We start from the raw sequence: 15241 nt of genomic DNA, 5'->3' as shown, positions 1-15241 counted from the left end.
ATAGGAACAAATGTGAAGGGGTTTGAATTGATGATGATCCTGCAACTTAGTGATTCTGAGCGCGACTTTAGAGTATGACTTAACACTAGACATAGCGTCGTCTGCCCAATATTGACCTGTTTTTACAGTAGGATGAAATGTGTTTGAAGCATTGAAGTATAGTTGTAAAGATAACATTATTTTTATAGTGAAGATGTTGGATTATTATTACGCCTAGGTCATTGGTATGAGGAGAGAGAGAGAGAGAGAGAGAGAAAAGGGGAGAGTATTTGATATGGGTTGTATTTCAAGTGAAAAGAAGATTATTAATATTATATTGAATAAGAAGGTTTAAAATTAATACAGTCAACTTGCCCAATACCGAACTCTCTGAAGACTGGAAACTGTCCAAACTCAATTTTTCTTGTCCAAAAGGAAATTTTTACCATTAAAAACACATTCTGAATACCAAAAAAATCAGACATATTAGTATATTATTAGGTCAGCCTTAAAGGTGTATTGGGAGAGTTGACTGTATTTCTACTACTTACTAAATACTGTAGTAGTACTGTATGATATGTTTATACATCCATGGATGATGCTAGATGAGGTAAAAGAAACAGTGGCTCATGCTATCCTGACATTGTGCTCTGCCTAGCACATAGTGACCTTTCATGATTCCAGGATGGTAGACCAAGAAAAAACATTAAGTCGACGAAATTAACCGAACAGTGTATACAGGGCTTATACTCATGGACAGATTAAACTTTACATCCTTTCATACCAGGCTATTTTTTTATTTTACTTTTCTTTCGGATTTGTACGCCCATAGTTACAAAATCATTTATGTCATAAGAAAAAACAAGTGTAAATATAAAGGCTAACAAAAAAAAAGACACCAACATCAGATCATCTCAGGATCTCCATAATTTTGTTGGATATTTAGCTTAGTCACACAGCTGATTGTATGCAGTGTTCACAAAGTAAAACTGGTATTCCCTGTTTATACAAATTCTATTATATAGCTGTGAATGAATATTACAGTAATAAATAGTGGTTTTACAATTAATAAGCTTCGTTTCAAACTATTAAGAAAACGATTCTAACAGTAATTTCCAAGTTGTGAAAGCTAAATCCATAGAGGGTTGATCATCAGGATTTTCATGGTGAATATACTATATTATTTATCGGCAATAATTCGTTTTCTTTTAATAGGTATCTAGTATTAGAGCATGTATCTGGAGGCGAGCTATTTGATTATCTCGTGAAAAAAGGACGCCTCACTCCAAAAGAAGCCCGTAAATTCTTCCGGCAAATAATTTCTGCAATAGATTTTTGTCATAGTCATTCAATATGGTAAGTTCAAAAAGAAGAATGTTCATTTTAATTATTTATTAATGTTTATTTTCAGAGTCTATTACGTGCCTGCTTACCTGGATAAACCCGGCAGTAGCCCTGTTTATTTTCAGATTTTAACTGATTTTCATTAATTGTTTCACTGCAATCAGTCTATTTCATGTCTAGCTTACATGGAAAAACCAATAATAGCCAATTCTCCTCAAAGAGCTACAGTAGAAAATTCATTGCACACCCATCTTCATAAATATAACTGGACAAAATTGAAACTCATATATGCATAATCCAGTGAAAAATAAAGTGAGCATTGGGGGATTTGAACCAAGACAATATGATTGCAAGGCAAGCACTTGGTCACCTGAATTAATGTGATGCTTTGTATTTTGTGTACTGTATGAAAGACACAAAATGTGATAGTTTAAAGTGTCTGATATATGTGTTTTATTTTGCTTGCCACTAATTATGTATTTATTGTTTATTTAAATATGAGCACTTTAGTAGATGATTGTAGGATGCACATTCAGTCAATAAAAAAGATCGTAAAAGTACAATGAATATACTATCTACTGTATCAGTGGTAAAGTTGAAACCATGAGTTAGATATTGACAATTATATTATTTATTTTATACCACATTTTCATTTGAATATAGAAGATTATTTATACTTTAATATACAGTGGTATTTTTGAATGTCATCAACATCAGTTTGTATGTTGTCTTCCCACCCAAATGTATCACTACAGAATGTCAAGTGACTCAACTCAGAGAAAAGTTCAGTACCTATAGCTGTACCCTAAAGCTCTATCTACACTATCTTTATGTTACTTTAGTGAGTGAGTGAGTGGCCGAGCGGTTAAGACAGTGGAACCGTAATCACGTAGCCATAACATCGGCAGGGGTTCGAGGCTCACTCACTCCATGGTTCTGGTGGTAGAACGAGTCTTCTCATATAAGGACTATAAACCGTAGGTCCAGTGTACACAACTTGCTCGTGTGCACTTTAAAGAACCTAGTACATCTTTCGAGACGAGTAGGGGGTTACCCCGGTGTACTAGTACATCACAGCCACTGATCACCAACTGGGCACTCTGGGAGATAGTCTTTGACTGAAGAGGTCACCCAGTATAAAGATAAAACAAACAAACACAATGTGATGCCCATATATGGACATGATGAATGATGTCATTTCACTACCATATTTGAGCATATCACTACCATATTTGGGCACATCACAACTAGTTTGATAGTGTAGACAGAGCTTTAAGAATTGTTCTTGAATGAATAATAATTGTCCTCCTCTACCCAATGCATCAAACGCCTTAAGTAGCTTCTAACAGAATGTCAAGTAAACCCAGAGTAAAGTTCAGTACCTACAGCTGTACCCTAATAATTGTCTTTGACTACATGAATTATAATATTGTCTTCCCCAACCCAAATGCATCACACGCCTTAAGTAGCTTCTAACAGAATGTCAAGTAAACCCAGAGGAAGATGTCAAATGTGAAAACTTCAAAAACACTATCTTAACGTAGCCTCCAGATAGAATTAAAAGGCTACGTTCTCAAAACATATGCAGGAATTTGGATAGAAATTATGACATTTCTTAGCTAATGGATTTTATGACTTGACATATTCTAAAGTACAAATCTATTTGTACATTTAAAACATCTCTTTCAGATTTTTCCATTTTCAAAACATCTTGTTCTATGTGTAATTTATTATTGTTCTACATAGTGAAATGGCAAAATGTAACCTGTAACAGAAGATAATGGCCAAATCTTATTAATGTAGAGGAAAATCTCATTATAGTGTTAGGTCTACATTGTTGTTGCCCAATTCATTTTATATTGTACAGTTCCTACCTATTCTACAGTATATGTTTATTTCTTGTAATTTTGTATTTTTAGGTGTCAGTTCAATGGTATTGTAGTTACTGTAGTTGAATTGTTTTGACATGTTGACCTACTGTACGTCGACTTTTTATTGTAATTGTTATTTTCTATATCATGTTTTTTTTTTTTTTTGTATATTTCTCTTGGATGCACCTTCCATTTGGTCGAGTGCCACTGTTGTAAAAGTGTAATCTCCAAATAAATTATTATTATTATTATTATAGTTTATAAATGAAAGGATTTGATAATTTGTTTATGTTTTTAAATATAAGAACCACAGTACAGTATCAACAGTATGATAAGATAAAGAGTTTAAATTGTACCATAGATGAGTAAAATATATTAATTTCTCCTCCTTTAGAATTGGAATATGTGTGGTAATGGTATTTGTATGATATTAAAATGGATTTAAGGTTTTCTTATATTTTTCTACTACACTATAGATAATCTATGAAATAAAAGAATTAAGTCATTTAAAAGATCAAATTTACATTTTTTCGTTTTAATGTCTAATTTACAGTAATGTTTGGTAAAATGTGGTGTTATTATTAGTGTGCCTAGCTTACCTGGATAAACCAACAAAAGCCTCTATCTATGTATGAAGAGAGGAATACATTTATGAAAAGAAAAAAACTAAATAATGTTTCTAATAAATTAACACGTTGACAGCTGAAAATGAAATAAGAATATTATAGAAGAATGACAACCACAGTACATTGTACTTTGAATTCTATTTTTAGATCAATTTATACTATCAAATCAAGTATATTGCCTAAGAAGGGAGGTAAATGTTCTTTTAAATTCTTGATTGTAATTTTAAATTGCATTGTTGTTTTTACAACAACCCAATCAATATTTCCATAGACACTGACACAAAACAGAATACATTTATGCCTCTGGGGAAATGTTAAAAAATTGTTGATAATTAATTATAAACTGTGATGTACTATATTCATTGAACTATTTACTAGATTTTAATTTATTCAGTTCTTCCTTGATTACATGTTTTAATCATTTTTCTTATGGTAAAAACAGAACTATACATTTTTGTTTAAACTTTGTTTATGTAACAGACAATGTTGCACTGTTGGATGAGCTCTTTTGAATATTTTACATATTAATTTTATAATGATATAATTATTAAACCTATTAACACACTTTAGTTCTATTTCCATGACCTTATTGTTTAGGCCATTATTCTGATTATTAATTTTAACTCTGCTGTTAAAAAATTATGATATTTGTATGCTTCCACTAGAGGGTGAATTGTTATGGACTGGCCCATTTGCAGGTAGGGGGAGTTCAACTAAAAATTCTTCTATTGGTGTTGTTCTCTCACTTAGGAGAGCAGGGTTATTGTTGGTTTATCCAGGTAAGGCAGAATTTACAAACTACAGTACCAGTTTTTTAACTGTTGGTTGGTTTGAAAAGAAACTGATAACAAATGAGTTTAGAGAGTAGATGATGAAAATAGAAATACTTTGACCTCTACTGACCTCTATTGTTTTCTACAACATGCATGCTGTCAAAGTAATTAATGTAATTATCAATATACAGTACCTCTCAATTTTGTAAAGGCTATGTAAGATTGTTGACATTTCAACAAATGTTAAAATGTCAAGTAGTGTTATTATAAGATTAGTTAATCTCAAGAAGTTTAAACTAAACTGTGACAGCTTATTTGAAATTAATTTACAAAAAATTAATATCAATCAACAGAAATAATTGCAGCAACAAATAAAAATATTATCTACAGCATTAAAGGGTTTTCAAATCAAAATTTGTTGATGTATTTATTAATAACTAAGTCTCTGCTGAGTTTGTTACAATGTATAATGTTGTATAATGTTGTATGCAGGGCCCCAATGAAAACCAATTTAAAACTCTGGGTAAAGAAATGTAATATTAAAAAAACTAGTAAACAATTTTTTTTTTTTAATTCATTATTCTGCAGAGTAGAATTGTTTATTTTATGTGAACAATCAACGCATGTTATATGAGTAGTGATCATTTTCCAGAATTATTGAATGTTTTTATCCAAAATTCACAACATCCATTTCCATCGTTTTTTTTTCTATTTTTAGTCATAGAGATTTAAAACCAGAGAATCTTCTATTAGATGAAAAGAACAACATTCGTGTGGCTGATTTTGGAATGGCCTCTTTACAAGTTGCAGGGACGTACTTAGAAACGAGTTGTGGCTCTCCGCATTATGCCTGTCCGGAGGTTATACGAGTAAGTATGTGACAAAAACTTGTGATGTGCCCATAATGGATATAATGATGTCATATCACTACCATATTTGGGCATATCACTACCATATATGGGCATATCACTACCATATTTGGGCATATCACTACCATATTTGGGCATATCACTAACATATATGGGCTACTAATTTAATAGTGTATACAGAGCTTTAGTTTAGCTTTACTCCTGATATTGCAGAACAACTTTTTTTTAAACTTTTTAAACAAGTCCACTTTTTTCATATTTTCGTGTTTATATGTTTGTCATTCAACCAACATTTTAAAAAGTAATTAAATAGGCCTATCTTATATAATCGCTTATGCTTGATTAATATGCGATTTATTTATTGTTATTATTAGTAGGGTACATACTGTATAATGTGTGGAAAATTTATAGTAAAGATAAAGATGTAGTCTTCATTTTTTTGTCATTCAATTTTACTGAATGTTTACTGTACTTCTCACCTTTTAACATCTCCTACTGGATGAAATTATTTTAATATTTTATTATTCATTAACATATTTTTCCTAACATAAAATTAAAATTGCACCATTACATTTTAAAATAGTATATTGATATTAACTCTTTTCTATGAAAATCTAACCCTTTGTACTATTTGGGGCGATTTTAAATAATAATTAAGAAATTCTAAGATTTTAAAACCGGTAATTTACCTGACGTCAGTCAGAGCCTAAGAGACTTAGTGCATGAACTGTTTCTTACTTGGAGGCTTAAAGTTTGCTTGCGCTGAAATTTCATCTGTCATTTGGCTGTTAAATATGTTCATTTTATTGTATGTTCTAAGAAACAATCTTTACATAGAATCTACTATTAACAGTATTACGATAATATCAAAGTTTTTTATAATTTTTTGGTTGCATATGCCATTTTAATGTTCCATAGTAGTAAGTTACTTTGACCAAAAATATTAAAACTACACAATGGCCTATTTTTCGGGGACAACACATCTTTAAAAAGAGAGAAAGATGAATTATCAATTTTTTTTTTGCAGGGAGAAAAGTACGATGGTAGAAGAGCAGATGTATGGAGCGCTGGTGTAATTTTATATGCGTTACTTGTGGTAAGGAACAATAGTAATATTGATTGATACATACTATTTAAGTCTGTACTTATAGAGTCTAAGTGAATGTCATTTAATATGTTTACAATATCAATATCTGATAATGTATGTATTGCAAAGTACAATACAATATATTGTTAATACGTATTATTAAACTATATTTATTGCCAGATTTGTATATTAGTTTATGAATAATTAAAAATAAAATTTAACTAATGAATTATACACAGTATACTGTACTGTATTATACACAGTATACTGTACTGTATTATACACAGTATACTGTACTGTATTATACACAGTATACTGTACTGTATTATACACAGTATACTGTACTGTATTATACACAGTATACTGTACTGTATTATACACAGTATACTGTACTGTATTATACACAGTATACTGTACTGTATTATACACAGTATACTGTACTGTATTATACACAGTATACTGTACTGTATTATACACAGTATACTGTACTGTATTATACACAGTATACTGTACTGTATTATACACAGTATACTGTACTGTATTAGGGGGGTTTTACTTTATACACTTGTTTTCTTGAACAGCAAATCTAATCATAAAACACCTACTAACCAGCATTTCACTTCCTTCACTTTCACTTTATCAAAGATTCTTTTTTTTTTGCACCCACGTCAGAAGAAGAAATTGAAAATATTATCAACAATTTAAAAATTAACAAAAGTTCAGGCTATGATGATAATTGATATATCTAATAAGGTTATAAAAGCTATTTCCAAATTTATTTCTAAACCATTATCTTATATTTTCAACTTGTGCTTTTCTGAAGGAATTTTCCCCGACTTACTTAAAATTGCCAAGGTGGTTCCTATCTTTAAAAAAGATGATTTTCATTCATTTAGTAACTACAGACCCATCTCTTTACTACCTTGTTTTTCAAAAATCCTTGAACGGCTAACCTATGATAGATTATTTAATTTTCTCACTAAACACAGCATTCTTCACGATCGATCGTCAATATGGGTTTAGAAAGGGATACTCAACTGATCTTGCACTTTTTGATATTTACGACCAAGTTACTAAAGCTATTTACAAAAATGATTTTACTATCAGTATTTTTCTTGATCTTAGCAAGGCCTTTGATACAATTGATCATGACATTCTCTTGAGAAAACTCGAATTCTATGGTATCAGAGGCCTTGCTCTTAATTTTTTTAGGAACTACCTTGGCAACCGTAAACAATTTGTCTTTAGTCGCAGCATATGGCAGCTAAATCTCCTGTTCTTGTTCTTCTTGTTTCTTTTCTTCTTCGCTTAATTGAATTGAATACCTTATCATATTGTTCATCTTGTAATTGTACTATTGTCTTAGCAATTTATGCTTCTGTATTTTTTAATGTAAGCCGGACTGCTATTTTGTATACCTTCATTATTTTTTTATATTTTTTAACTGGTGGTTGGTCAAAATAAGTTGCGGACAACTTTAAGTCGTCACGCAACTTATTTTGACCTCCATCCGCACATTTTTGATGTTTTTCTTGTTTATTGTAATTTTCTTTTTGCAATTTGTAATTTTTATCTTTTATTTTAAAATGTGTGGAGAAACTAATAAAACAAACAAACAAAACATTTTCCTCTGGTTTCGATTAGTATTAAAACTTAAGTTGAATTAATACTGGTTTACAATTAATGAACTATCTCAAAATCTAATCATGTTAATTCTGGAGTAGAGGCAAAGAGAAGGCTCCAAATTGAGTTTATAGAGAGCTGCTCTAGAAATGGTAAAATAAGTACACTACTCTAAGTACCTAAAGGCTTCGCAAATCTATAAACATAAAATACAAAAATTGTACTATTCTACTATTAATAACTTTAAAAATAACAATTCGCTAGATTCTCAGAAAGAAATATTTTTTATAAAATATTGATAATTGTGTTTTATATTATTATTCTATAATTTTTAAATAAAGCTAATTAGTTTACTAGTTTTCATTTCAGTACAGAAAGTATGTGGGCCAACTTTCTATATACCATCGAGTAAAATTCTAAAAGTTAGGCGCGATTTACCAAAATTTGCCCTTACATAAATTTATGTAGATACTGTAGTTAATTTTTATAAACGGTTGATAGTAAAGTTAAATATTGTTTTTCTTTCATTTTATTAATAGAAGAATGCTACTGTGTAAACTTACATTTTGATATGCATCATCAATGTTAATTATTCCTAATGAATTTAAGTACAATATGTGCTCTTTAAAACTCTGTGCCAGTTTAGTGTGGGTTGTTAATGACTTTTAACAAATTTAGTTATTATTAAAGCAATGTAAAATACAAAGGTTTGTGTTGCTTGAACTAGAGTTGAAGAGAGCCTTCTTTATATATCAACAAAAAGAATGAAAATATAATAAAATATGGAGTGTTGTGATAAACTTTCATCACAACTGTCAAATTGATAAGAGAAGTTATTACAACCCAAGCAGTTGGTTCGTTTCATTCACATTTATTTGAAACAGTCCAAGAAAAAAAACAATTATACTTTTACAATAAGTTATATGGTAACAATAATAATAGGAGCTGTTTCAAGGATCGGATATAGAAGTAAAAGAACTTGTCTTATACCAACCACTAAATAGAAAAAAAGACAAAAAAACAACGGTTACGCTATAGCATTGTACTTTGGTGTCGAAATGCTCAATTTAAACCCCCCAACGTGATATTGAAGAATATAGCATTGTAACTATAAACTTTAATGAACAAACGCTTTTGTATCAGCGGCATACGTTCATAAGACATTTACAAGGCAATATAAAAACCAAATGAAAAATATAAAAAATTACATGATGTTCAATTATAAACGCCCAACGCGATATTAAAGAAACTTTACGTTTGCTTGATGGAAAGATATTCACCTGTCATCTTTCTCGCATGTTTTCCATCACAGACTTGCTGAAACAATTAATTTCATATCAGCTAGTACAATCTAGATGTGTTATAGCCGACGTGTGTCATTATGAATTGCATTACCTGTCAAAACCCGAAAAATGAATTACATGTTTTTTGACCTGTATATTTATATAAATTATCTATACTTTGGAAATACTGCAGTTAAGCATTGAAGGAGACTGTACTATAAGAACATATACATTTCTATGTACTGTGTACATTGTACAGTATCTCAATACCATAACATTTAAAGAGTTTGGTTGCCTTGCAGTATAAAAACAACAAGAGTTTTAAAAATGGAGTTACTGCAGTAACTACAGTAGATACAGTGTTTACTGCAATGACTGACATATTATTTTACAGTTTAGTTAAGTTGTTTCATTGCAAAAAAATCCCAAAAAAAAACACATTATTTTTCAAGCAATGCTCACTAAATAATTTCATAAACAGGTTAAAAGTGTTTTAAAAATGGAGTTACTGCAGTAGATAAACGCTCCGTAGTAATCAGTGCAGCATACATTATACCTAGGATGAAGTATGACTTCTAAACCTTTAAAATTACAATATTATCACTGTACACAATTATCCATGGGCTATAACCTAAAGTTGGTTGCAATTACAATACTATCTGTAAATTTCCTTTAGGTTATGTTGTTAGCAATGTATTTCAACGCTGAAAAAATACATTATAATGTTGTGATACGGATACATCCTATTGGGAGGTAGCTTGAAATGTTCAAAGCTAGTCACTAAAGTCAAACTGCTTTTAACAGTATAAATCAAATGATACATTACTGTTGTGTTCGTTGAATAAGATCTTAAAAGTTTAGTGTTTTAAAGTAGAAAGTTTGGACAAGACGATTAATTTTAAATCTGTAATTTATTACGTCATACGCCTGTTGATGCTTACTGTACATCCCAGAGTAGTTTAGAGTTTGTATAACAGAATGTATTATAAAAGAACTAAGCAAGTGTAGTAAATATCAATTTCAAATTACTTTATAATTACTGTATCCAGTGTAAATCAAATTTCCTATTAAAAATGTAGTTAATACCAACTTGTTTATGATGAGAGGAATGATTCAAAATTACTACAGAATTTGGTTAATTATGATCATTATTTAAAGATGGAAGGTTCTTTCATTTACTGCCATGCTTGATGGAAAATACAGTAGAAGTTGATTAGTAGATTCACACATTTTGTAGAATTAGATTTTATTTTATTTATTTTTATTTTAATTCCAAACCCAACCGACAAAAAAAAAAATTCGCCAATAACAGGAGGTTTAACACAAATTAGATACAATTTATACAAGAACATATGAACATAAGAACATATGAACATAAGAACATATGAACATAAGAACATATGAACATAAGAACATATGAACATATGAACATAAGAGCATATGAACATATGAACATAAGAACATATGAACATAAGAACATATGAACATAAGAACATATGAACATAAGAACATATGAACATATGCCAAAATAGTATACATTATGATAAGGTAGCATTTGAACATTATAATAAACTTAACACTTTGTTCTTAAACTGATTCAATGAATATGATAAAATATCAAGGCGTTATCTTTAACTAAAAGAGAATTATATAATTTACTAAGTCTACAAAACAATCCATTTTGACAGATAGATTAATTATAACTCCATACAGTAAACATTATTAAGAATGTTGGATTATGGGAAAATGTAAATTTATTATTAAGAATGTTTTGTGATGGATCATGGGAAAATGTACATTTATTATTAAGAATGTTTTGTGATGGATCGTGGGAAAATGTACATTTATTATTAAGAATGTTTTGTGATGGATCGTGGGAAAATGTACATTTATTATTAAGAATGTTTTGTGATGGATCGTGGGAAAATGTACATTTTTTTAAATTAAAAATGTTGGTATTGGATCATAGGAAAATTTACATTTTTTATTAAAAATGTTAGTAATGGATCATTTACATTTTTTATTAAAAATGTTGGTATTGGATCATAGAAAAATGTACATTATTAAAAATGTTGGTATTAGATCATCGGAAAATGTACATTTTTTATTAAAAATGTTGGTATTGGATCATGGGAAAATGTACATTATTGGAGAGAGGCATGTGTAAGACTATAAAAAAGATATAAATTCCATTATACTTTGTTTACAATTCATTTTCGTAAACATTAATCATTACAGTAATTTGTCCGCTGTTATATAAATAACGATTTATCACTTGCGACTAATTACGTTTTTTACAGGGTGCGTTACCGTTTGATGATGACAACCTTAGGAATCTATTAGAGAAAGTGAAGAAAGGTATCTTCCACATTCCTCATTTTGTACCTCCAGAATGTCAGAACCTACTGCGTGGGATGATTAAAGTTAGTCCCGAGGACCGGTTTACGGTAAGTTCATCAAAAAAATATTTATTATAAAATTACTAATCAATAATACTATTAATATATACGATCGGTTCGTCTATTGATTAAATTATTATTGACTAATGAATTAATGTATAAGAAGATGAATCTGCAATTACTGATCCATCAATAGTAATAATGGGTTTTAAAGATGCTTGGCTACCACTCCAAGAGTCCTGGGTTCAAGTCCAGTCACATGTCAGTAATTACTGATCCATCTATGGTAATAATGGGTTTTAAAGATGCTTGGCTACCACTCCAAGAGTCCTGGGTTCAAGTCCAGTCACATGTCAGTAATTACTGATTCATCTATGGTAATAATGGGTTTTAAAGATGCTTGGCTACCACTCCAAGAGTCCTGGGTTCAAGTCCAGTCACATGTCAGTAATTACTGATCCATCTATGGTAATAATGGGTTTTAAAGATGCTTGGCTACCACTCCAAGAGTCCTGGGTTCAAGTCCAGTCACATGTCAGTAATTACTGATTCATCTATGGTAATAATGGGTTTTAAAGATGCTTGGCTACCACTCCAAGGGTCCTGGGTTTAAGTCCAGTCACATGTCAGCAATTTTTATCAGGACAAAATTACAACTCCACTCCCAAAGACTTGTAATAAGACTTTGTTTATGTAGAGCATCTTGTGTATATGTTTGTCTTGTGAACCTCTGAGGGTCCCTAATGATTAGCAATTGCTGGATGGATCTCCCTCATTAAATATAGTAAAAAAAATATTAAAGCGCTGTGAAAGACTTGTGAAATATAAAGTGGTTATAATGTATCTGATGTTGATCAGAGTGTACAAGTACAAGTTCAGAGTGAACATTGATGGATAAGCGAGTCTCGATTCATTTACAAGTTTATTCTCAAATGATTCATCTCAGGGATAGAGTTCAGCCAAGTCAACCTATGAACATGATTACAAATTTTACTTAATTAAAACATTACTTTTGTTTATTTGACACAACAATTCATTTATTGCATTAAAGCTCTATCAATATCTTTAACAACTTAAATGTAAAATTAAGACAAATTTTGTGTAGATTTCTACCTGGATTTACCTGGATTTTGAGACTGAAAGCATTAATGCTTCTGTGCCCCTCGTGACCAGAACATATTCTTCTTATATGGGCTGTATTTTAACGAGTGGTTAGACCAGTGCGGTTTTAAATTGGTTTAAATTTTGAGACTCAATTTAATTTCTTTGAATTTTTTTTCTTGTCGTTTCCTGTGCAATTTATTTCATTTGGCGGGCTACCTACTTTAGGATGTGAATTGAAATTACAAAATTAAAATAACATAATTTACTAATAACAACATTTTGGCACTCCGATAATTAATTTTCACAAATCAAGCAAGATGAACCGTTAAAATAATTACTAAAATCATTTTTTTTAAACAATCTACTATCTTGCAGTTTGTTACAAGTTGTGTTGCCATTATTGAAGACAATTTATTTAAATCAAACACATTCCTTTCAACTTATATTTTACCTATATTTTTAAATAATAACAGAAATATGCATTTTTAAAGTTATTGCTGAAATTCATGAGCAACACATTTCTTGCATCAGGTAATAATTGTCTTTCAATCAATATTGACCTAAAAATTTCTGCTTTGCACAGTTCAAATTATTAGGACTCGATTTGCACATAATCTAATGATATTTTAAGAGATTACTGGCCCAAAGCAAAGTTCGCAATATTGTTGTGAGTTAGAATCGAGTCATAATATTTCAATGAGAATTCTACGACTTGCTTCAGGAGGTGGTACACTATTAAGAATCGAACCATTCCCCCTCAAGTCATGTCAAGTGGGATCATTCTAGTCATCAACACTTAAATAGGAAATCATGTTTTTATGTGTGATTATATTATTTAAAATTCTCTCATTAAATATTAAGTTTTCATAGTGTGTGGTAATAACATAGACATTCATTAGATAATCATTGAAATATTTAAATTAAATACAGTAGTTATTATTTAAAAACTATGTGTCTATTTTCAGTGATTAAAAACAAAAGACAAGAAGATTTAATTTGAGAAAAATTAGAAAACCCAAATATAAAGTTAATATTATTATTATTATTAGTGTTATTATTATTATTATTATTATTATTATTATTGTTATTATTATTATTATTATTATTCATTCAGGCAAAAGATACATTTTACAAAATATAATACAAATCAACAAATTAAACAAACATGACGCAAAAGAAAATATAACATCATAGTCACTAGCTGCCAAGAAAGCACAAAAGCAGTCTAAGCCACTGTCACCAATATACTGTAGGTGTGTACCTCCAACCAGTCACTAAATAGTGACTAGCTGCCAGGAAAGCACAAAAGCAGCCTAAGCCACTGTCACCAATTAGGTGTGTACCTCCAACCAGTGACTAAATAGTGACTAGCTGCCAGGAAATCACAAAAGCAGCCTAAGCCACTGTCACCAATTAGGTGTGTACCTCCAACCAGTGACTAACTAGTGACTAGCTGCCAGGAAAGCACAAAAGCAGCCTAAGCCACTGTCACCAATTAGGTGTGTACCTCCAACCAGTGACTAAATAGTGACTAGCTGCCAGGAAAGCACAAAAGCAGCCTAAGCCACTGTCACCAATTAGGTGTGTACCTCCAACCAGTGACTAAATAGTGACTAGTTGCCAGGAAAGCACAAAAGCAGCCTAAGCCACTGTCACCAATTAGGTGTGTACCTCCAACCAGTCACTAAATAGTGACTAACTGCCAGGAAAGCACAAAAGCAGCCTAAGCCACTGTCACCAATTAGGTGTGTACCTCCAACCAGTGACTAAATAGTGATTAGCTGCCAGGAAAGCACAAAAGCAGCCTAAGCCACTGTCACCAATTAGGTGTGTACCTCCAACTAGTGACTAATTATTACAAATATACATTATTATGTTAGTGCTTTGATAGAAAAGAAAATGCGTTTAAAAAAGAATGTATCTACAGTATGTTGAAGTCATACATAGTACATTATAATGATGTAGTTTATGCACACACATACTTTTTAGTAATATGTTCTAGTAACCTATTACTATAAAAAAAGTATAAATAGCCTGAAAGCTTTAGAAAGTGTCTAAAAATAGCAAAGAAAGAAATGGACTTAATGCTCTATGAATCAAATAAAGACATCATGTATAAATAGTATTCATTAAATGTTTTTATCAGTGTTCTCTGCATGTGCTGATAATAGTTGAAACTGCCCCAAAAATGTAACAACATTTAGAAAACATCTTAAAACATAAAGTTAGAAAACATCTTACAGAGATCACTTGTTTGTAGAGATGTATCATAATTTTGAAGAT

At 30.5% G+C, this 15241-nt stretch overlaps 1 protein-coding gene across 2 annotated transcripts in view; it reads left to right on the top strand.

The window, feature by feature from the left end:
* Positions 1-15241, top strand: part of LOC140054838 (serine/threonine-protein kinase BRSK2-like) — a 56671-nt gene that overhangs the window by 27948 nt on the left and 13482 nt on the right. For both annotated transcript variants that reach the window (XM_072099933.1, XM_072099932.1), the window contains exons 4-7: positions 1195-1335; positions 5312-5462; positions 6490-6558; positions 11756-11902. In XM_072099933.1, the coding sequence (XP_071956034.1) occupies positions 1195-1335; positions 5312-5462; positions 6490-6558; positions 11756-11902 (508 nt within the window). The remainder of the gene's footprint in view (positions 1-1194; positions 1336-5311; positions 5463-6489; positions 6559-11755; positions 11903-15241) is intronic.

Source organism: Antedon mediterranea, chromosome 7, assembly GCF_964355755.1.
Source record: "Antedon mediterranea chromosome 7, ecAntMedi1.1, whole genome shotgun sequence".
Taxonomy (NCBI): Eukaryota; Metazoa; Echinodermata; class Crinoidea; order Comatulida; family Antedonidae; genus Antedon; species Antedon mediterranea.
Note: the sequence above shows the minus strand (reverse complement) of the source record. Positions and strands in the feature narration are given on the sequence as shown.